Source organism: Macrosteles quadrilineatus, unplaced genomic scaffold, assembly GCF_028750875.1.
Source record: "Macrosteles quadrilineatus isolate MER2022 unplaced genomic scaffold, UCM_ALF_1.0 Scaffold_5__1_contigs__length_97177068, whole genome shotgun sequence".
Taxonomy (NCBI): Eukaryota; Metazoa; Arthropoda; class Insecta; order Hemiptera; family Cicadellidae; genus Macrosteles; species Macrosteles quadrilineatus.
Window position 1 is genome coordinate 16,121,423 of NW_026542598.1, and position 24,276 is coordinate 16,145,698.

The 24,276-nt window shown below is 34.1% G+C and overlaps 1 protein-coding gene across 1 annotated transcript in view; it reads right to left on the minus strand.

Moving 5' to 3' along the window:
* Nucleotides 1–1,830: 1,830 nt before the first annotated feature.
* The window catches only part of LOC128995451 (mucin-5AC-like), a 51,905-nt gene continuing 29,459 nt past the window's right edge, over nucleotides 1,831–24,276 (minus strand). The window contains exons 8-11 of the mRNA XM_054420470.1: nucleotides 14,590–14,703; nucleotides 7,680–7,985; nucleotides 5,239–5,515; nucleotides 1,831–3,602 (exon numbers count right to left, since the gene is read on the minus strand). Coding sequence (XP_054276445.1) covers nucleotides 2,569–3,602; nucleotides 5,239–5,515; nucleotides 7,680–7,985; nucleotides 14,590–14,703 — 1,731 coding nt within the window. The 3' untranslated portion in view covers nucleotides 1,831–2,568. The remainder of the gene's footprint in view (nucleotides 3,603–5,238; nucleotides 5,516–7,679; nucleotides 7,986–14,589; nucleotides 14,704–24,276) is intronic.

Here is a 24,276-nt window from a genome sequence, read left to right on the forward strand (position 1 = left end):
ACCTAAAAACGTGTTGTACAGTGATTTGAAAGACAAATTATTTATATGATGTATAGTAACTGTAGGAAAAACATCATGTGTAACACGAGTGAAAACTGACATTGCTGCACTCGAGAAACTTTCTACACTACGCCTACTTATCGTGCGTAAACATTTCTCTCGTGTACAGCAAAGTGCCACTCCGCCCACTAGTTACACAAAAAACTACTTCGTACACAATGGAGTTAAACTACGCACACTCATTTTAATTTATACTAAGTTAAAAGATGCAGAGCCCTGTTGTCACAATATAAATACTGTAACTAGTATAAGGTGAAATAACATTTCTGTTTGTTTAGATTTTAAAAGGCCAAAAACTGTGAAAGTTGACAAAAGTAACTTGTAAACAAGAAAAAGTCCAAAACGAAATATCTTGCAATATAGGGACATAAAACTAAATGTAAGCGCAACAATAATAAACAACTAAAAAAAAGCTGAAACAAATATTATCACATAAGCCCAACAATTGCTTTGTGAGTTAAAATTATTTGTTTGTAATATTCACTGATTTCTGAAACATAATTCTAAATTTATATTTCGTACTCTGTCATTAAGTTACAAAAATCATAGGAACAACATAGGTACGTATTTTTATTTGAAAACTTTCTGTGCAAAAATCCATGTCCGATCATACATCTGTTTTAGGCTGTGAGTAGTGCCACAAAAATTAATTCTGTGGTATTCCGCAGTAATTTTTCAAATTAGTAAACAATCATTTAGGCCTACATTTACAATATCAATTCTATATATTTATATTTCCTCGTAAACAGACAGTTCGTCATAGAAAGCCCAATAAGATTAGTTTTCAAGTTAATTATTGGACCCTTTCAAAGAGTCCTCGTGTGGATTCGTGAGGCAACACGTGTGGAAATAATCCACGCAGGTCCTGCTTTGACACCCCTAAATGACGTTTCAGCCCTCAAATTGGCCCACATTAGAGACTTTGCTGTCAAGTGAACCGACGAATTAGCAACTCCACTCTGTAGGAGCGTAACACGCAGAAACGGTGAAATTGGATAATTTTAGAACAAAATAGAGTTAGTTGAGAACATGAAAATTTTTTTTGCATAAAAGTAGTTGCATAATGAAAAAAAGACACCAAAAATTCGCAAAAATGGTCTGGCTTAGATAAAATTTCATTTATGACACTTGCTGCTTATTTAGAAATATTCAGGCATGTGTTGGGGTCCCCTTGAAATTGGGGTTTATAGGTTTTAAATCATCAATGTACTCTCAAAATCAACTACTAGTGTAGAAAAAGAATGGCGTTGCTGTAGTTGGTGTGAACACGACCACAGTGAAATCAGCTGATTTAGCGAGCGGGAATGATCCATTCCCACTCTAGAGCGACAATGTGCTATTATGCATCCTGTTTACAGGTATGAAATGTGATCATTTCCATGCAGTGGTAGGAAAAATAAATTATCACAGATTTAGCTACAGAATATAAAACGCATTTGTTTTTTCACAGACACAGTCGGCGCTGTTACCTTTAGATTTTCTACGCCTCAATTCTGTACAGTGCGATTGAGAAAATCATGAACGGTTGATACAGTGCTTGATTTTTCAGATTTGTTTAAAAGATATCATTTTTTTATATTTTTTGTAATTTTTTCAATGCACATCAATCTTGAAACCAGATTAGAAATTTAGTAGAGATTATTAACAACTGTTAACTTTACAACACTTTTCGTACAAAGGGCAATTGACATTCATGAAACGTATTATTAAATTTTTTATTTTAAATTTAAGATTATGGTAGGTTAAAATTAACACAGCCTATATTCTTTATTTATCACTTAAACAAAATATAAAATCTAGTCTAAGTTCAATGTTTAAAACAACTTGTGCTGGTAAATGCAATTCTACAATTACAGATGAAAGGATAAGATTTTAATTATAAATACTTCATTAGGAAAAAAACCGTTCACTTTTGGACTCAATAGCCATACATACTTCAATAGCTATACATACTTTCTGTTTTCTGTAAACTGTCATAGTAATCCACAATTAAACTGGCAAAAATAGTTAAAAACTTTATTCAACATATCGCCTAACGAACTCGTCCTGGTTATCATAATCGTTGTAAAATTGTGATATCCAAACACAACTAATACATAACAAAAATTATGACTGATTATATCCTGTCTCGGACTACCTTCTAAGTAGTTCTTTACATCGTTGCTTCCAATGCCCGGACAATACAATTCTATACATACTACAGCACATTACACACATAAATACGTCCTGTATATTGAACAAAGCTGATCATGATAAATTGTGTTTTGTAATTTGGTTCATGCCACAATCTTAAGAGTTAATTTTGCAAACTTTTTGCACTTCACAGAGTTGTTTTCGTGTTAAATGATAAGTAGTTTAGCCATTTGATTGTTAATACACTATATTACTTGCAGACTATATTTCAGAATAAAATCCTTCCACAGAATTTCCTTTTAAATTTTAAAGAATATCAAGTCCCTTGCACATTATGCATGTATCAGTTCCTGCAACTTTGTGGTAGTTTTATTGTCATATGCAGCCGTTCCCCCAGCACCCGCACCACGGAACCTTACCACTCTCTCTACCAGTAGTACTGAGCTTTCGTTTGCAGATACTCAACCTACTGCTGAGATCACTGTTGCTTCTCTCTCGCTCACTGCAAGTCGTAGGGTCGTACCCTGTCACATCCGTCTGATCAACGGAGGTAGTTCTGTTCAAAACGCTCGGTGAAGACTTTTGCTTAAAGTAGACCGAAGAAGGTCTTCTCCTTCCTTTCTGCGGTGAGTCCTGATCGGAGGAAGAGGTTTGAGAACACTCTCCGTTTGTTTTGCGGGAGTCAGTGCTGATTTTGGAGATCTTCCTTGTAGCTTTGTGTCTTTGCGCTTTTCTCGCTGTGTTTGGCGAGGGAGGTACACTGGTTTGACCCGTGGCATCTGAGTCTGACTTCACTTGAGTTGCTGTCGTCGTCGGAGGAGAACTCGCACTCCTAGTATGCGATATTTCCGGAGCAACACGTCCTAGTGACATAGTCCCCATCACGCTGTTGATCCTCCTCAAACCCGGAGACTCGTCTGTTTGCGTTGTCGTCGGGAAGAAGAAGGGCGACTCGTGAAAAATATTCGGAGTCGACGCACTCGCGTTGGTGAAACTCGATGTTTGACTCTCGGTCGTGTTGGGATACGCGGGTATCGAGGGGACCGATCCGCACATGAACGGATTGGTGCTGGGAAATGAAGTTCTCGGAGGAGTCGTGAAGAACGGAGTGGTAGAGTTAGAGGAGGCAGGTAACGGCGGGATGGGTGGAGAGCTCTGTGTGGAGATGCTAGGTAGCGGAGGTACTGGTGGTGTGTCCTCGGAGACCGGTCTGAGCTGCACGCTGATGTGGGACCTGAAGGACTTTCGTCTGGCGAGTGACAACCCTGAGAGTTCTTCACTCCTGAGTATCTTGAGACTCACTCTGCACCCCTCCAGCCAGATCCATCGAGGGATCGCCAGCCTCGCTCTCAGTCTGACCAGACGTTCCCCGGTGTCCACACCCTTGTACAGGCGCCGTTCCACTGGCCCTGACAACCACAATATCATCAATGAATAGAAAATTGAGATTTTCAGGTAGATAAATATGTCTTCCCCAGAATTGATGTTTACTTAACATCAATAACAAGATTGGCAAATAACTTAGTGTTGAAAAGTAAATTAAATAAAATCTATTTTAATCTTAATTGCTCGGGGCGGTAATAAAAAGTGAAGAATCAAACCATGGGTGGTAATATAGACTCCTTTGTTAGTCGTTAAAGTGAACGTTTTGAGTGTTTAAATTAGCCAAGAAGAGGAAAGGTATCTATTTGATTGTCGATTCTTGTCTTTTTATTTTATTTTTCATTCAAACGGCCAAGACCATTACATTATTGGAAATGCAATTAAAATCTTAGAGGTAACTTATACACTTTACAGTATTTATTCATTAGCAGGTGTATAAAGCAATAAATACAAATTTTAACAGTAATCTTATCGCTTTGAGATAAAATCACGTGCTAGGGTGGATCTAGTAAATACTTTTTGGGTTTTTGTACACTCAAGACACTTTTGTTCATACTGTTTGTACTAGATTCACACTGTATTTGAGTAACTATGATCCCTATTTTATTATTACTCGTCAAATCTTGGAAGTAATAACAATTCAAACAGATCAAAAAGTGAAAAATCTACATGATCTATTTTTTTATTGTATAAAAATAGGATTTTCACAAAAAATAAATTATATTGTTAAGTTTACGGTCATCACTTCATTTACAGCGTACATATAGACAAAGAAAGTCGGCACTGTCTATTTATTAACTTCTTCTATTTTAAACTCTCATAGCCAGCCAACAGAACAAAGTTTAGTGTTGATATTAAATTAACGGCTGCATAAATTTAAGCGACACGTAGATAATTATTTTCACTGAGGCTTTGATCCTATACAAAAAATGTATGACGAATGTGGAAAAAGATTTAATATCACCGTATGAAAGCTATTTTGGACTATACTTTGAGAAGATGGATAACATGTTATCTAATGTTAATAACATTATCTATTTCTATTTTCAACGCAAATTTCATCTACACTTAAATATTATGTTTTGTTGAACAGATAAACATTACTAGGTTAAAATCTTTTACTCTTTGTTCTACAACTGTACGAAAGTCACATTCTAACTATTGAGATGAATGTAAAGTATTATTTATGATTGGAAATAAATAAAGATATGACAACCGAAATATTTTAAAAATTAGTTGCAACGTCAAGATATTTATTCTCACCCAAGTACTTAATCTTTTCCACTCAATCTCTTTTCAAACCAAAATGTTAAATTGGGTTTTGAACTACCGAGTAACATCACATCAGGTGTTTTTGGATCTCAGGCCTCTAGGACAGACTCCTCGGCCATTGCACCAACCTTGCTCTTCATCTACAAAGCAAAATAATGTTCAGTGACGATAATAATGTAATTCGGTAAGAATTTAGTACCCCCGATTGGACCTGACGATGAGTGGCATGATTGGTCGAAATCCACCTCCATTTTAAAACGGTTGAAGCATTAATAGTATTTTTTTATAGTGCCAGTGTAATTATATAAAAAAAAAACTTTAGAAAACTTCATGTATTATATCCGCATTGTTTCTCTAAAAAGTAAAAGCGCATTGAGAAATTTGTCTCACCTACTAAGGAGCCGAAGTGGGCGAGTACCTCGGCAACATTGTCATCAGGCACGTCGTGAGGCACTCCGGAGAGAGCTACGACAGTCGCCCCTACAGAAGCGTCCTCAGCTGTCAGCGAGTGTCCTCGCAGGGTCAGCGGCAGCCTCAGCACCGAGTCAGCGTCTTGCTGAGACGAGAAGCTGAGGTAACAGTTACCTCCTACCAGTCGCACACCACGCAGAGAGTGCATCAACTGAGCTGACAGCTGGTCTGACATGGCGTCTATCACCTCCTGCACCTACACATAAGCAGGCTGGAGGATGGTCCATAGGGAAAACACAGTATATTTTTACCCAGGGGTTTATAAACATCCATTATGGGGATAGCCATCTATCATACTATCTATACATATGGTGATATATCTATACTCTCATACCATCTATCAACAACTATCATAGGATAGTTTATAGTGTGGTTCGGGCCATAAAGACTTTTCCAAAAAGATATTTCTTGGAAGGAACTAGTTTTGCAGTTATCTAGAACCAATTTAGAAAAATTCCATTCAAGAACTTCAAGCTGTCCGTTGGAATGTAAAAAAATAAATAAACTCCTACGCACTCCTACATGAGACCCTCTAGATTTAGAATCTAGGTAGAACTACACATCCAATCAACCGAATATACAAACAAATTTCATTCATTCATCTCAACATAGAAAATCATAAAACCACTACTTCGGAAGATTTAACACAGTTTTTGGGAGTTTTTCGACGCCCTCTGGAGCAATGTAGACAAATTGTAGCAGATTATGTAAAGTTGTATAAGAAAGACCTTCTTTGGGGTGATTCATAATATTGCAGTTTGATTTCGATCCCAAGATAATCATAATATAAAAAAATGTAATTGGAAACAAAAAAATAAATACTAGTATTTTAACATGTGCATAGTCTGACGACATAATAAACTTATGGAGATCAGCACAAACTCACAGAAAAAAGCACGAGTTGGGGTTTCTTTAAAAGGAAAATACAAGATTTAAGATTTTTTTTTGGAATGCATTATTCATCTAGACAAATGTGTTAATCCCTTATTCTGGTCCCAAGTTTATTTTAGTGGTCGTAAAAACTTGAGCTGCCAAACTTGAGCTTTGCGCAACTGAACAAGTGTGACACATAGTCGTTTCTTGCTACTTATCGTATATCTGGCAGAGTTAGGGTTTCTTACAACACTTGGTTTATGGTGCCAACCGTGGAAGCACCGAAACCTAAATTAACCAAAAACAAAAGTACTTTCTCACAAAACAAAAGTCGTACTTTCTCATTGAAGTAAATTCGCAGTTTTATTTGTGATATGTGGAAATAGGGAAGATGTTATTAATGTTAAAATATGTTAATGCCTTTACTTTAACCAAACCGTTAAGCGCTTACACATTGTTGTCACGGAGTTATGGACAAAATATTTAATATTTAACTTATTGCGAACGTCTTGTTCAGTTAATTTTAACATAGGAAATAATTCGATAGAGTCACTTGGTTGTGTTTAAAATACCAATATTGTTAAAGCAAATCAGTTAAAAGTAAAAAATCTATTTATGCATAGGTTACATTTAAAAATGTAAGGTTACAGTGTGTGAATTTGTTAATTATATTGTTACTAGTAAGTAGGGGGAGCGAGCTGGTCTAGTGGTAGAGCGTGGGACTTCGGTTCCAGAGGTTCTGGGTTCAAATCCTACCAAATCACCAATGGATTTTATCTATGTGATAATTCCGCAACACCTAGGTCTAGCCTGAAGCAATGTGAAAAACAATTCCGGGCTCGAGCCTAGCGTCCTAGGACAAAAAAAAAATACTAGTAATTAACAGTACAATGTTTGTCATTAGCACAAGTGTAATGTACGGTTTTTACCACAGTTTGTATTACTATTCCGATGGTATTCACGTGTACTCATCCAACGCCTCAACACAGTGTTGCGACTAATTTACACAAGTCTGTGTGAGGATAATCTGAATATGAATTATTTTGTTATTTTATTATTTCAGCTAAGCAGTTATAAGATTTCAACAAGATTGCGGCGTGTTGCGTCTTGAATCACAGAAAACATACTACTATAACCCAGAATGCCAACCGCATGGTAAAAACCATGAAGTGTTTTGAGAGAGCTTTGCCTGTCAATCCGTAGGCAGCGCCACCAGCGTTGCTATGCTGAGTGCATGGCAACGCTGATGGCGCTGCCTACGGATTGACAGGCAAAGCTCTCTCAAAACACTTCATGGTTTTTACCATGCGGTTGGCATTCTGGGTTATAGTAGTATGTTTCCTGTGCTTGACTGCTCAATCTGACATCAGCTGGTTGGAGAACTGCTGACCGCACTATCCAATCACAGCAGTCACTTGATTCGCCCAACGCATACACTGTTAGTATGAAGGAGCTACGTAAAATCACAAGATTCTATCATCACTTACCGACAAATTAGTGAGGTGAGGGTCGGTAACGGAGAACACCAGAGTAAAGGGCTGGACACTGTTGAGTCTCAAGAAGCTGGGGGAGGTCGCACTGTAGGTCTCGCACTGCCCCCCAGGGTACTCCTGGTTCGGGGGCTCCGCCAGGGGGAAGGTGAAGCCCCCCGACACGGCGGAGGGTCCCCCAGTGGTGTGTTGGGAGGTGGTGCATGTAAACGTGTCATTGGTAGGGTCGCCACTCTGAGCAAAGGACTGTCTCCTCTGGAGAATTGCTGTAGTCACCACCTCCGAGCCGCCTGGAGTCAACACCTGACAACAAGAGGAATTTATTATGTAGCTGGGGAGGAAAAGAACAGCTGAAATTAGGATACGTATACTGAAAATCATGAACAATACATAGTAAACTCAAGAACACACACACACACAGTAAAATATTAAACAAACAAGTTGATGTAAGAGTAGTTTTAACATACTTTAAGACTTATCTGATGGTGGGGAAAAAATTGTATATCCTGAAAATTTATGAACAAGACTTATGTTAAACATAAGCTATGTAAACATATATTAAACATAAGACTTAATATATAAGAGGGTTTAAACACATTCATAGAGTTGGTGAATACTCGAGCTCAGTTTAATGATTTTCTAAAAAAATAATGCGTTATTAGTGGGGTTAGTGTATTGGGTTTCAGAGTGAGAGGGACGCTTTTGATTCCTGTCATATGCAAACACATTTGTATGGGTTTAGACAGCTTTCCATTGAATTTATTACAACGTCACTGGTGACGTAGAACCTAACGAAAAACAATCGAATAATGTATTGAATAATCTTCTTCAAATAGGTCCTGTTGCATCATATTCCTTCATAAAAAGTATACATGTAAAGCAATATGATAAGTGCCAACATAACACGACTAACGAATCGCGAGCTACCCATGTCAAAGACCATGTACTCGTAACTTTGCCACAAAAATAAATCTCAGATTTTACAAGTAAAGGGTCTATTTAAAAATATTAATCTATAAATATTACAATTTGGCATATTTCTATGCACTATCAGTTTTACTGTACAAAATCATCAAGGACAAACAAAGTAATGAATGGTTTCAAACAATTATAACTATGAATGAGAGTGGCGTGTAATAGTACTCGAGGGAGTGTTGCCAACATTCTCGGCGGGAAAATAACGGTAACTGTAGGAGAAAAAGATCACCAGGAGAGAGAGGTTTGCCAACTTTACAACAATAGCCGCTAACTTGGCTTGGTTTGGCAAACTGAAATCGAAAACTCGCGTTGCTCACAGCTTCAAGTGGACTCCTACAAAGAGAATAATATAAAACCATATCCGGTAGTCTTGTGAAATATTATTTTTTATTTTTGGGGACTCAAAAGAACCAGCTAACATATCCATACATAGAACCTAATGTTAAGCCTGAAAATAAGTTTGGAAGGACCACTGTTAATACCTAAAGTATAACCCAAGAGGAATAATATATCTCATTTAAGGTTGAATGACAAAGTTGGGATAATAACTAACAATAAGTCATAAGTCATTTATTAAGCCAAATTATCCAAATACAATCAACGTTAGCCATGTCAAAATAAACTAAAATACAAAACTTCTTATGTAGTACATTTGTAAAACTGTTTACAAGCAGTTATGACTACCAGCCAAAAAATCCCGGACGCTATAGTAAATCCCACTTAAACTGTTCTTTTAAAAGTCTGGTGATCCTGCTTGGTCTTCAACCCCAGAGGGAGGCTATTGTAAAGCTTTGTAGCGTTGTACCACAGACAATATAATACTCTAATGCGGCATTGTCTGTGGTTGTACTGAAAATGATGTAGGAAGAATGAACTGGAGTGTTTAGGGATTGGGATGTTAATAATAACACGGATAATAACGTGGAAAATAACAATACAAACTATAAAAATAGAACCATATAAGAATGTTAATATTTCTTAAATATTTTCAGAGTTCGTTTGTACACAATTCACACAACCTATTTGAAAGTCGGGTTCGGCTCGACCCACCAACCCCTTACAATGCTTGGAAAAAGATTGAGTGCACAACGATTCATATACATGTTTATAACGGAAGTTAAATAAGTTTTTCCTAAATTATAAGCAGTATAATGCAGTTTATCAGGGTACGTTGAATTTTGAAATCAGCAAAGGGGTAAAAAACACGGTCATCTCTCTAGTACAGTGTTTATTATACACTGCTACAATTGCACTTGTATGGCTAGCTAAGAACGGACGGATATCAGTGCAATATGTCTTCGACGTTAAGAATGTAGCTACGGTAATGCGTTTATTGAATTGTAGCAATTCCATTAATGAAAAACAATTGTTTCGATACTTGGGAAAGTGCTGAACGAAATATGGTTAAGCAAAGCAAAACAACCATGAATGTTGTGATTCCTTGCCCACAAAACTATAAGTGCCAACATAACCAACAAACGAATCTCAAGCTAGCCAGGTTTCCAACATATCAACTTAATCTCTAGAATTTTATTGAATACGAATTATCAAAAATTTATTATACAGCCTGTTTTCACTACTGTGCATTGAGCGGCTGCTTTGTTATACTTCATACTTAAATTAATCATTGGTCTCAGACAATAACAGATCTGCTAAGAACAATAACTCCATCCCACTCTCATGCTTTACATGACGTGTTTATTAACAGGTTTAATATGTGGGAAAACTTGAAACATGTATCTTTATCATATCACCCACCGTATTACAAATTATGGTGGTGAGATATCTAGGAGACGTTTTACCAGAAAATTAGTAAAGAATAGGTGTAAACCACAGCAAGAGGCAGTGAGTATTGTTGAGTCCTTAGATAAATTTAAAATCGTTTTCATTAGCAGAGATTCTTTAACTTATAACTACAAGGAAAAAAATCAGAAGTCTCTGCTTTTCAAGAATAGGACCTCTACTGTTGAAAGTCGTAAAGTTAGTCTAGGTCAGGGCAGATCAGGTTAGGTTAGGTTGGGTTAGGTTATGTTAGGATGGATATGCATCAGCTTCATCTTGCATAATGCAAATGTTGATACAGGCGACCATCATCTTATAAATACCCATAAGAGATTTTACAGGATTTTATAGCTATTTTCTTAACAAACATGAATGCGCAAATCAGAACTAGAGTACCTTAGAAGAGACAAATCTCTGTGAGAACGAACGCACCATTAATTTCCTACAGTGGCTGCAGAAACACTGACGCAACCTAGAGGCCACTTTTCACAGCGAGGAAAGTCAACTTTCTGTATGCATTGTTGAGTCGGATGGTAAGATGACAACGCGGTGACGCGACAACAAAGCACATACGACTAGACCCTCACAACAACTAGTTGGGACTGGCGTGGACGGCCAGAATTAGCCTATTGTATCGTCTATCTAATTATATCACAAGTCCAAATCTTGAGAAGTGACCTGCCGCAGCTTTTACCCATTGCCCTTTGCAGTGCAAACGTGTGATACTTTGATACAGGAGTTATAAGGTCAATTCTTCCTGACTTGGCATACTGAACTAGACAACCCATTCACGCGGACCAACTGAATAAAATGAAGAAAATAGTTTAATTAAACACATACAGTTATTTGAGATATTTTCTGTAGTGATACTATGATGGTTAATGTGACGTAACAGATGATTTTGTTACAGTAAAATATCCTTTCAGTTTGGTTTGTTTAATTAGGTTGCCGTAGTCGACAAGAATAGCAATTTCCACTAGCACATTCTGTCAGTGGCAATTACATTCATTTTAATTTGGTAGTGTATTTTTAAATATATAATTATTTAATTCAATAAAAATAATTAAAAAACAAAATTTTTACAAGGAAATGGATGCATTTTTGCAAGAGAAAATTAATTTTTTAAATCTTAATGCTGGATTTTGCATGATTCAACGCAATCATTTAAAATAATAAACTTTACATTATATGACAAATTAAACATCATCCCTTGAAATGGGTAGGAAAATAGACGTATTTCAACCCGAATAACGAGGTAAGGGTATAGAATGGGGGTGAAATGCCTTGTAGTTTTGTCATTGACTGAAATCAGTTTATTTTATTGAAAACCCAATGATTGGAGGAAAGGTCTAGTTTCGACAAGTTAAGCCTTCCTCTGGTGACCTTTATACAGTATAACCATAACCCCACATCTACTAAGCTAAATTATGCTTATGTAAACTAAGATCTTAGGACGTTAATTGTTGCGGTTAGGACAAAAATCAGCCTGAGAGTAGGCGATCAGAATAAAAGTGACACGTGGAATTTTAATTTCATCCAGCTGTGTTTACGCTATTTGACACGATTCTCAGATTAACCACGAAAAGACCGATATTTTTATAGAGGTGTGAAATATTTGTCCGGCCGAGGCTGATACTTAATGCTTCAAAAATTACACGTTTCCTATAACTTGTAATATTTATTACACGTTTACATAGATATGAAATAGTACAATTAGTGTCAATTGACCATACAGTCCAAAATTAAGTAAAATGATTGCCATTACCAGACAAAGTTTTACAGTGTCTGAAATAATAATAGCTAATGATTTTTAACTGGCACACAAACCAACATATTCTTTTATAATATAAAAATATTTTATATTTAGTATTTCTACTTAGGCCTATAAAATAGTATGGTACTTAGAATGGTTAAATAGTTGACCTAAGTACGATAAATATGAACATCTTGTGTCAAAATTCACAGGAATGCATGGAACCACTAACCATTTATCTATTCGAGAAGAGATTAAATAAACATAATCAATAAAGGGAATCAAAAATAAAATTGTTGCACACAAATAACAATGACTGAAAATTTGCAAAGTTTGGTTAGTCATTGCTTTGGAAGAACCACTTCCCGACTACCTTTTCCACATAAAAGTCAGCATAATATTTAGTACTTCAAAAACCTTAGAATGCTCAGTAATTCTTTTACCTGAATTGTTTGTAGTTCAAAAGCTCAAAATACCACTTTCCCCCCTGAATATTTAATTGTGCATAAGGCCTTAAAGACTCATTTGGCCTCGTTTATTCTGTGGAGTATTCAACAGTTTAATGGTAGAATGTTTGTTTTCTGTAGGTTGAAGGTAAACAGTTTTAAATACCAACAGTACACCAACAGTATTTTTATATAAGCTATGTATTTGTAAAAAAACTGTACTACCCTTTTCCCTTTAAAGGTTTTCTTTAATTTCTAAAAGCATCACTAATTTTACATGCGACATTCCAAATAATACAAAGTGACTAATTTGTAACGTTGGATGTGCCAATGTTATAATTACTGTATTTGCAGGTATAATGGTAACAAAAGTAGAAGCGATAATGGCTTAAAGGTTCTGGAACTATTTCGGATAAATTGTTGAATGGAGTTTTTACCCGAAGAATAACAAGTCCTCAGTATACCAGACTATTAAAACTAATTCAAAAATTCCACTTTTCTTATTATTTATGATTTATTTTGTACGGATAGTCAAATTTCACAGAATTATAGACTTAAATCTCCAGGAAAGGTATTGCGAGCCCCTCATCCTATTGGTATTTAATGTTTGTTGCTGGATGTTGGTGAAGATCTGTTTGTTTGTTTGTTTGTGAGGAGAATATGAAGTTTACACTTCTGACAGTTGATGGCAAACACTGTCATTTACAATAAACAATCATTTACCACAAATGGAATACCGGACAGAAGAAAAATATATATTAGAAAACCTAAAATTTGAAAAAAAATATAAATACATTTAAAAGCGACGTAATGATATTAAATTTTATAACTTAGATTTTTACACTATGTTAAAAAATGCAATATAGTTTGCTTCTTTTCATTAGCTAATAGCTACGCATATAAAGTTTAATTGTCTTACATCCAGATCCATTAAAACATATTGATATCCAAATACTGAATACATTGTAATTGACTGAAATTATATATTTAGGTTAAAAATTCATAATCTGTCTATCAAAACACGTTTACACAGATAAAATGCCTATTTAATGTAATATATTGCAATACAATAATTGTATTGTAGTGTATTGTATTGTATTGTAATATATTGAATAATGAGGTAGTATACAACAATATTGCATTACCTTTTCATTTATTTAACTAAGCTTGTGTCACTTTTTGTTTCATATACTTATTTTGATGGGTTTGGGGAAGTAACTAAAGGTTAGGTAACAAACTAAAAGTTAACTAAAACAATAAATGTATAACACTATCCTCGTATATGAGTTTAAAACATGTATTGAATAGGTATCTCATATGACAAATTACATTTACACTTTGGTTTACTCCTGAAAAAGGTGCATATACATTTCATAATTTTCAGTCGGGACCACATAACTTTGCAGTTGAGGGAGGAGCCTATTTACCATACGGTTTTGAATGAACCAATGAGAACCGTGCGGTGTGTAGGTGCATAGGTTGTGATATCATAGAACCATTATTGGTTAATGAATTAACGATTTATAGAAACATTGTTGAAACCGATGTATAGCTCGTACGACGGATTGAATTATCAAATATTATTTGATTGTATTCAATCCATTTTCTTTCAGAAACGCAATTCGACCATAGACCGTCGTCAGGACCTTACCTCGCGTTAAACTCCTTAAAACACGTACGCAGCATATACATTTAATGTATTTGTATGTGTTGTAATAATAGAGATCGATGGTTATACCTAGGGGCTGACAATGGCATAAGGTCAAAACACGATCTCAGAAAGAAAATAGTATTGAAAACATAAATAAAAACACATATATCGTTAGTAATAAGTACAGTAAAATCTAAAATGTAGAATATTAATTGTTAGTAAACAAAACAAACAATTAAAACAAATTGGTACAGGCAATTTAAAAATTAGGTCAACATGACGTATAAAACAACATACCGTGTATGAATGTCGGCAAGTAGGACACACACACACTGGCGCATCAAGATATCCTGGACAAGTGAGCTCACTGAGTGAGGGGCGGCGTGGCGTGGCGAGTGCGACTGTCGGCTGCTGGATTTAGATTATTGTATCGTCGGAACTAAACTAAATATACCCCGAGTCGACACAGTGTTCACCCACACCTAGCATAACACCTGCAAGTCTACTTTATGTAGGTGGTGTGTGTACAGGGTGAGTCATGCGACCGGAGGTGGGTACGATGTTGTATAACCCCTCACATGTGCAGGAGCAAACCTCCCAGCCCACAGGGTTGGATTCTGTCTAAAACAATGCCACTGGCATTGAAAAACGAAGAAATATTTCGGACGATCTGGAGCAAGATTGTTCTTTGCTAGATAGAAAACCATACTCAGTTAGAGGGTCTGCGGAAGATGCAACCCCATCGATCAGACTCTATTAAACAGGTGAATATTCAATCTCATAGCATGCCTTTATGCATTCAGCTCGTAAACTAGCATGTACTTTCCCGATAGCCACTTCAAAAAACTCTGGGAAAAGGAAACTCTTCCGGTAGTTTTGCTTGCTACTCCTCAGATTTTGAGCTAACTGGGTAGTATAACTATCCAAGTATACTCACATTCGCTTATGCACAAGAAAAAAGTTGGATTAGTTGACGATGGAGGAAGAATTGGTAAATAGTAGGAGTTATGTGTTGTACCTGCTGACAAACCAGTTTTTTACTCACTGGCTATAGTAGTAGCTTGTTAACTCGCCGTGTTTAATCGAGCCTTTACCACTGGCGTAGAACTAAAATACTATGCTAAAAATAACAAGTGACACAACCACCAAATATTCTAGTTGTATATATCTAATAAAAAATCATAAAACACATCAAAAAGGTCAAAGTACGTATGATTCTGTCTACTGACTTATGCACATCAGCTAACAAAAAGCGTTCATAAAGAGTAAAGGAATGTGTTGTTTGGTTTGTTGTTAAGTCTCAAAGGAAATTAAGAAGAGGTAAGTACTTAATAACAGTGAGGCATCTAACATTTAGTTTAATTGATGCTTTGAATTACACTGTAATGGGAATTACTGTTCTTAGATCACTCTCCGACTAACAAGTAGAATTGTGAAGTTCAGTCAAGCCTAATCAAATATTTTCGTTTAGTTATGGTGATTGAGTTCCAAAGTAAGCCATGTGAAGTAGAATACTCCTCACAGTCTCTCTTAAATACAACGATCAGCTGGGCTATGAGGCAACAATATAGTTCATACTAATCAACCTTATAATGTGCTTTAATTCTTATAAAAGTTTATTTAACACTCAAAACGCTTCACGTTTGTAAACTGCTCTTAAATGAGCAAATATGAAAATGCAAATTAGTTTTATGACGGATTTGCAAAAGTAAATAGTGTTTACTCCTAGATAATGACATAATTTATTTGATGGGTAATGGACCAAGATATAAGGTAGTGACGCCAATATCTGAGAATAGCACATGCTCAATGCCCTTTGTGGGTCTGCCAAATCTCTTCAGTTTGTCGACATGTTTGATTCAACACGTTCAAGATTCAACACGTTTGACAGAGGCCTGACTTTCTTTGCATATTAATCTCATCTTGTGTTTGTTTGTTTACACGATTCCGTTTGACTGCGTGTTTAAGCCTTGTTTGTTGTTTCAAATTGTTGCTGTTCTTCTAAATATTGTTCCAGTGCTGGTGATTATTTGAATTGTAGTGTCTTCATTGGATGTGTATCATATAAAGACACAGAGAAGGTGTTATGAATATTTGCACAATTTCTATGCAAGATAAATAAGGTGATATTATAGTAATATAAATTGTACAGGCTGTTCAGAGTATAAGAATAATGAGGTTTTACTCATTATTGAAATTAGTGTTTGCACATAAATTGGACATTTTTGGGTTAATCCTTATCTATAAACCCAGATTTGAAAAAAAGGACGCTTAGGACTAAATTGCTGTTTACAGAGTGGGAATTTATAAAACTAAATACTTTTCTAAAATAGTACAAATTTAAAATTAACACACTCATTTTAAAATCGTTGTAAGAAGTAAATACAAATTATTGAACAAATTTGTTACAATAATTTAATAGGTAACTGAAAATTGCTTTCGTAAGAAACAACTGCTTCACAAAATCTTGTTTCTACTTATGTAAAGACTATTGAGGTTTTAACTTGCGTTATTTTCAACTAAATTAGGTCTACTCATTTATGCACCACTCAATTAACAAATCAGTTTGAAATACAAAATTCACGAATAAAACTTCTCAACAATTTAATATTTTAAGACTTTTATTCAAGTTTAAGTTGTAAATTCAGTATCCCAGTAGAAGGAAATAAAAGAATGTAAAAAATTACTTAAGGCTTGTTCCAAACTTTACACCATAAACTACTTTTCAAATACAAACGAATAGTGTCACAAACATTGATAATTTATGTTTTGTTTCCATCATATTTGCAACTGAAAGTTCACTAATGTGTGGAGGAAGTATATGATTCATGATCGCCCTACTTCTGTCTGCTAAGTTTAGTTTACTGCAACAGCTAACATACATGCCATTACTGATCACATATGTCGTCTGACCTTAGACACATGAAATTCGTCACTCACTAAAATTTAAGTTATATTTCGACATTTATAGTTCTGTTTATTCTAATTTAATTATGTATTGAATATGAAGAATACGTCTAATACTTAGGTTTGCTGCTATATAGAACACGAAATATACTTTTACACTAAGTTAACAATTGAACTTAAAAATTATCAAAGAAATACAGCCAAAAACCAATTCATAGCAATGAATAAACAATAGTACTTGAAGTATAACGATAAAACAAAATGGAAATCATAGATACAGAAACCTTATTTAAAAAATACAAAATCGCTTGAGCATAAGCTAATTTGGCTGGTAAAAACAGGTTTTGAAAACTCTTGTGAAATCAATCAAGTATTGGTTAATTTAGGTTTTTGATTAACATTTCATACACATTAGGTAATTTTATTTGGGTTACGTAAAGAACGATAACTCTTACAAATTTAAGAATTGAAAAAAAATATAAAGACAAAGAATTTATTTTACAGTAATTGTAGATTTAATGTTACTTGTACTAAAAACTTAGGTGAAAAAATATGTTTTCAAAACACTACCGAATGGGGCGAGGGTGGCAAGTAATATCAAGGATCCCAGTGAAATCATTATTTTTTATCGCAATCTCTTAAATATTCTGTTAGTACCACATAGTACGAAATAATAACATCGTAGCCATAAAAAATCAATATAAGAATAACTTTCTAATCCATATTTCGAATATATTATTTCTGAGATTGGTGAAGTAGAAGTTTTAAATGCTTTGAAAAAATTAAAATCAAAAAGGTCATTAGGTGCAGATAACATTCCACCTTATTTATTAAAGGGCTGTGCTGATGTTTTAGTCAAACCACTTCACTTCATTTTCAACCTCTCATTGAAGAATAACTGTTTTCCAGATATTTGGAAGATTGCAAAAGTAGTACCAATTCCAAAAAAAGGTGTTCAAAATGACATAAAAAACCACAGACCAATTGCAGTTGTATCTTCTCCAGCTAAGGTCTTTGAGTGCATATTATACAACAGATTGCTCGGTCATGTATCAAATTTTATCACTCCTCATCAACATGGTTTTTTTCCGGGCCGATCAATTAATTCGAATTTAATAAATTTTTCACAGTACGTTATAAATTCTATTGATCAGAACATAGTGTTATTGTCTAAGCTGCATTACTATGGCCTATCTGAGAACACATTAAGATTATTTTCTTCATATTTATACAAACGTAAACAGTATGTAACATACAATGGTGCATGCTCCAACACATTTCTGGTGGACTCAGGTGTCCCCCAAGGTTCAAATTTAGGGCCTTTATTATTCATAGTATTTATAAATGATATAACCAGGTGTGTAAAACATAGTAAAATTTTAATGTACGCTGACGATTTAAAAATTTTCAAAAATATTAACACAATCTTGGATTCTCAACAGCTACAAACTGATATTGATGAACTAATTGCTTGGAGTAAAGAAAATATATTATTTAATGTTAAAAAATGTGCTGTTATGAGTTATACAATGAAAACTACCCAAACTATTGTAAATTTTCCTTATTCAATGGATGGTGTTGTCTTATGGAGAAAGTCAGCATTTAAAGATCTTGGTGTTGTTTTCGATAGTAAATTTCTATTTGCAGAACACGTGATGAACACTTGTAAGGCAGCTTATTCAGTATTAGGTTTCATTCATAGATCTTGCAGCTTTTTAAGAAATTTAAACTCAGTAAAATTATTATTTTGTTCATTGGTGCGCTCACGATTAGAATATGCATCAGTTGTATGGTATCCTCATCAGCTTTACCTTGTAGACATGATTGAGGCGATTCAAAAAAGATTTTTAAGATTTATGTATTTTAAAACATTTGGTCACTATACATTCAACATCTCATACCACCAGCTCTTGACCATGTTTGATATGACTAGTCTCAGTGACAGAAGGAAGTTAGCCGCCTTATCTTATCTCCATAAACTGGTGAGCGGTGTTCTGGACGATAGTGACTTGCTGGGACAAATCAATTTTCACGTCCCACGACACAATTCACGCAGCACTCTTGTATTTACCCCTCGTTACTCTCGTACCAATCTTGGATTCAATTCTCCACTAAATATTATGTCTCGCACTTGTAATTCCTTTCAATTTGATATATTTCATTTATCACTAAAAAAGTTAAATGTCTGTTTGTTAAATGAATTCAAACTTTCTTATCAGCGTTAATTTATAATTTTTCTAAATAGTACATATTTATTTGTTATATATTTATATTATATTTATTATATTTGATTCATGACCATCAGTATTATTTTAGTTAGTATAAATTCTCTTGTTACTGTATATTTAAATTTTATATTGTCATTCTTATTTATATTCTTATTTATATTTCATATTCTTTATTTATATTTTGAGTGAAACTGTCACCATTGAAGACGGACATTTTTTCCCTAGTTGTGTTATTATTAATTGTAATATCATGTTAACATTCCTGTTATTTGATTAATGCTACAAAGTAATTGGCATGTGCTGTTTTGTAGCATTGAAAATAAAATAAATAAATAAATAAATAATATATATATACAACCTTTTGATCCATCGTAATGAACTTAAATAGTATACTCTGAGTCTAATAAATGAGAAGTACAACATTATAAATGGAATGAATTATTCCCAAAAAGAAATTATAGCTCAATAGTATCTATTAATTATAATTATTTGATTATTTTCCCCATTTAAATTCGTTATACTTATTATATTGTGATTGAGTAGATGAGCGAAGGACATTATGAAAATTTTAATCATAAATAGTTAGTTTTTTGGTATTTGAAAATTAAAGCAATTCAATTTGATTTACTAAAAAATCCTGATACAAGCTACATGAAATTGTAGCTTGAGGTAAAGAATCCTTCGTAGCATTCTTCTTTGAAACGTATCGTACCTGGTGTATAAGATTAACCCTTTTATCATGGGGTTCTGAAGGGTTCAATCGTGAAGATCAGGAATACTGATTTCGTCGTGTGATGAACTGAAAAAAAATTTTATAAATAAAACTACTAGGCTATAGTTTAAACACATCAAATTAAAATGCTCAGCAGTTATTTAAACAATTACTGCTATTAAAACTTACTACAACGTTAATCAACCTTCATTAAAATAGTACTTAAGCGAAACGGGTTTTTTCAATATATGATCTGGCTGTGATGAAGTTTTAGATAGAAAGTACACGGGTGTAAGACACAGCGAGGAAGTAGGCCCAAGGGAGAAATAACCTGCACTCAATAACTCAAACGGCGTCGGCTTTTATATCCTGAGTGATCAACAACCCTGCAGGAAACAACGAAAGTGGCTAACAACACTTTGAAAACACAAGACACTATCATATCACTCATGCCACACTCTACAGTTGGGAATACACCTTAGAAGATCATCTTACACGCTAACACTGATTAAGATCATAAATACCACTTATGCTCAATCAAAATGTTAGTTTTTTGTAGGAATCAATAATCTTAATTTCTCAAAATTAACTAAAAAACCTCAAACTTCAGATAAACATGGTTTTAGTATTAATTAAACTAAGCTAGGCAAATTCGCTTAAACGGATGGTATGCATTGAGATGTAAAATTTTAAATTTAACGTATAATAAAATATAATTTATTATACATCGCGATTTTGTAGGTGTATAAGCCGGATTCTTATCAATAGTGAGTACAAAAAACTGTCAGAAAACTATTAACGTTATTTTTTAGTATCAATTGAATTAAATTTGAAGAACTTGCATTAGAGCCTTATGATGCGTTCAGTACGTATTTAATACCCTTGCAACACGTCAAGGTGGACAAATCTACAAAACTACTTACACAAAAACATTATTAATTAGTCAATTTAACTTAATATGTTTACAGTTGGACCTACCAACGTTTTGGAATGACACATCAGCACGCCTGGTGGACATCTAGGGTACGCACATCGCCGCATAACGGAACACAACTACACAAACACAACACAGTCTACACAAACACAATACACAATACAGCCTACACAATGGTAGCTGCGACGACGGGCTACCGCGGTGGCGGGTCGTGTTGTGTTTAGTGTAGGTCCGAGAAGCTGGATTTAGATCATTGTATCGTCGAACTACTAAATTTACCCAAACCATCAGCATTCTTCCCTCTCCCCTGGAATACTTATCAGTGATCTTTAATTGTTTACTAAAAGTTGCACTCATCTGGAAGCAATGTTGTACCTGATTAGAAGATGATTTTCTCTGGTAAATTAATTTTGAAAGGTTGGACGTTGGGTCAAAGTTGTTTGAAGCTAGAAAATAGTCATATAGGTTGAATCTTTCCTATTGTATAACATTGTAAAAAATAAAATCGTTTACAGAAACATCCTGATCCATTCAGGTGAGCAAATGGAGCAATGAAACGTAAAAGACGATTTAATTATATGTGTATCAAGCTAACATAGCTTTTTATGAAAAGATTACAATATATGATTATATACACTTTGATATTACTCGCATGTTTAAGGAAACACGCTTTTATAACCGTTTCTTTGCGTCTAATAATGTATATTCTAAAATATGAAATTTACGTATTTAACGTTCAGTACATTGTAAAGAACGAACGGGTTTCTAAAATATATTCCAATGGGCCATAAAAATAACAAAACTCTACCTATTTTCTAACAAATAATAAAATGTATTTTTTACAGTCGTTAAATAGGTACTCGTTCTTATTGGTTGAATTGGTTCTAACTTAACTTAAAACAATCAAGGACGAGAAAATATAAGAACAAAAGTCGTCCCTACATGGTTAGAAACATATCATAACAAAATAATTTAAAACAATAAAGTCAGCAAATAAAAAAATTAGAAATTAAAACGCTTGTGTTATTTTGATCCATGTTTCTGACGTTGTCTGAGGTGAGAATGTGACCTTGTTTGAGATTTGGTTAAAAAACATATCATGTGGATTATAAAGTCTATTTGCATTTAAACTATACGGTTCTATGGCTATAAATCTTGTACTTAGATTTCATAAGAATTATGGGTTTGGTAAATAATAACCGAAGAAATCTCGACCCAAAAAGAAACTCTGCCAAGAATTCGTAATTTTTAGGTTACTAGCTATTGTTTCCCTCTTTCCAAACTCTATTGTCGTTATTGTTGTCCTGACACAGTTTTGAATTTCATTTCTATCTCCTTATACCACTGAATACTTGAGATTTACTAAAAAAGATAACTGTTTATATACGTCAAATCTACATTAGGATTTCGATTTAAACTACAAATACATTTCCTGTTTAATACGGATGTAATATTCATAGGTAACAACGCCCGTATTCGTTTCTGTACTTTTTTTAATGACAATTTAATTTGATTATTCATATATGCCCTATTACTTGAACGTCGTTTGAAGTAGGTATTGTTAAGTTATTGAAATTTTGGGGGCGATTCATTCGAAATAAATTCATTACTACCATCTTTATAACATTGGGCAGAAATAAAATACGAACTGTACAATATGTTTAACCTCCTTTTATTGATTTATGTATACTGGTTGTTAATGAAATAGAAAGTTTGGTAATTGTGTTTTAATGGGAATAGTGATTCATTAAATAGAAATTCATTACAGTACTACCATCTTGGGACGAAATAAAATAGGAACTGTACAATATTTTTAACCTCTTTTTATTGATTTGCGTATAAATATACTGCTTTTTAATTAAATAGAAGCCGCAAATATTTTAATGAAATAAGTTTAAAGCCGCAAACATAAGAAAACCAGTTAATTCAAATAGTTTAGACTTTAAATTTATTTCACTTGAAAACAGTTTAAGATTTAAAAGAACACTAAAATTTAAAGTTGTAGAAAATAGTATCGAGGCACTATCACATAGCCTAATCCGTTTGTGATTGGTAGGGTTTGAACCCCCACGTTATACCATTAGAGCAGCTTCCTTCATAGAGCGAACGAGGTGAAATGTAGTATCTCATTAACTAGTCAAGCAGTAACAATTATCCATTACAATGTGTTTAGTTTAAAAAATATTCTATTTGAAATTATCTTAAGTATTTTTAGGTCCATAAATCGTTAAGACGCAGCTGATGCTTATATTGCGGACGATAAAAACGACGTAACATGATCAATCATTCCTTGATGAATTGTATTTTAATCAAGTATAAAATATTATCTAAATCCCCAAACCGTTTCATTGTTTACTTGGACCGGGAACGCACCCTCGACAGCTCTGAAAAAGTAAGAGACAATTAATTTCACTAATCGATTCCAAGGAAAGTGTAAAACATTTGTCAAGGGTTTAAACTGCGTCTGGATACAATTGATTATTGAACAGCTGATTAATGAAATTGTTTACAAAACTAGCAATCTTTATACTTAGCCACTTGCCTAATCATTGGTATGTTTAATGTCGATCTTTGTTCGTAGATATGCACAAGGAAAATTTAAAATTACAAACTTTGTATACAGTATAATTAATTCTTTTAATTTAATAAATTCATTATTGAAATCCGACTAGTAATTAGGAATGTAAAGGTATTTTATGTTTGCCTTATGTTTTTGTAATCGAACAGCACATTATACTTAGCTGAAAACTGAACTGCAACAACTCGTTGAAGGAAATAGTTTGCAATTTTGACTAACTGTGCCGGTACTTAAAATCAGCGAAGCCCTTACAACAATAATCGGGGTGAAGTAAATTTTTATCACATCGTTTTAAATATTAAAATAAACATTTATACATCTTTTACTTTGTGAATTACGTATCATTCTAACTTAAATAAGTTTTTATAAATTCGACAATCAAACTCATAGGCTTTTGATAAACACATGTAATATTTTATAATTATAACTGCGAAGCCCTTTTTACTAGTTTCATTGTTAACCATTATCCATGACCTTCTACACCGGCTTGGTTAAAAATAAACAAATAACCAGGTTTTATGGGTAGTAAACTGCGCCAGATAACTTAGTTTACCTTGGAACACCCTGTCGGTTCTAATAACAGCTCTTGACATGCGATAAATGGTAGATTAGTTTATAAATTGCA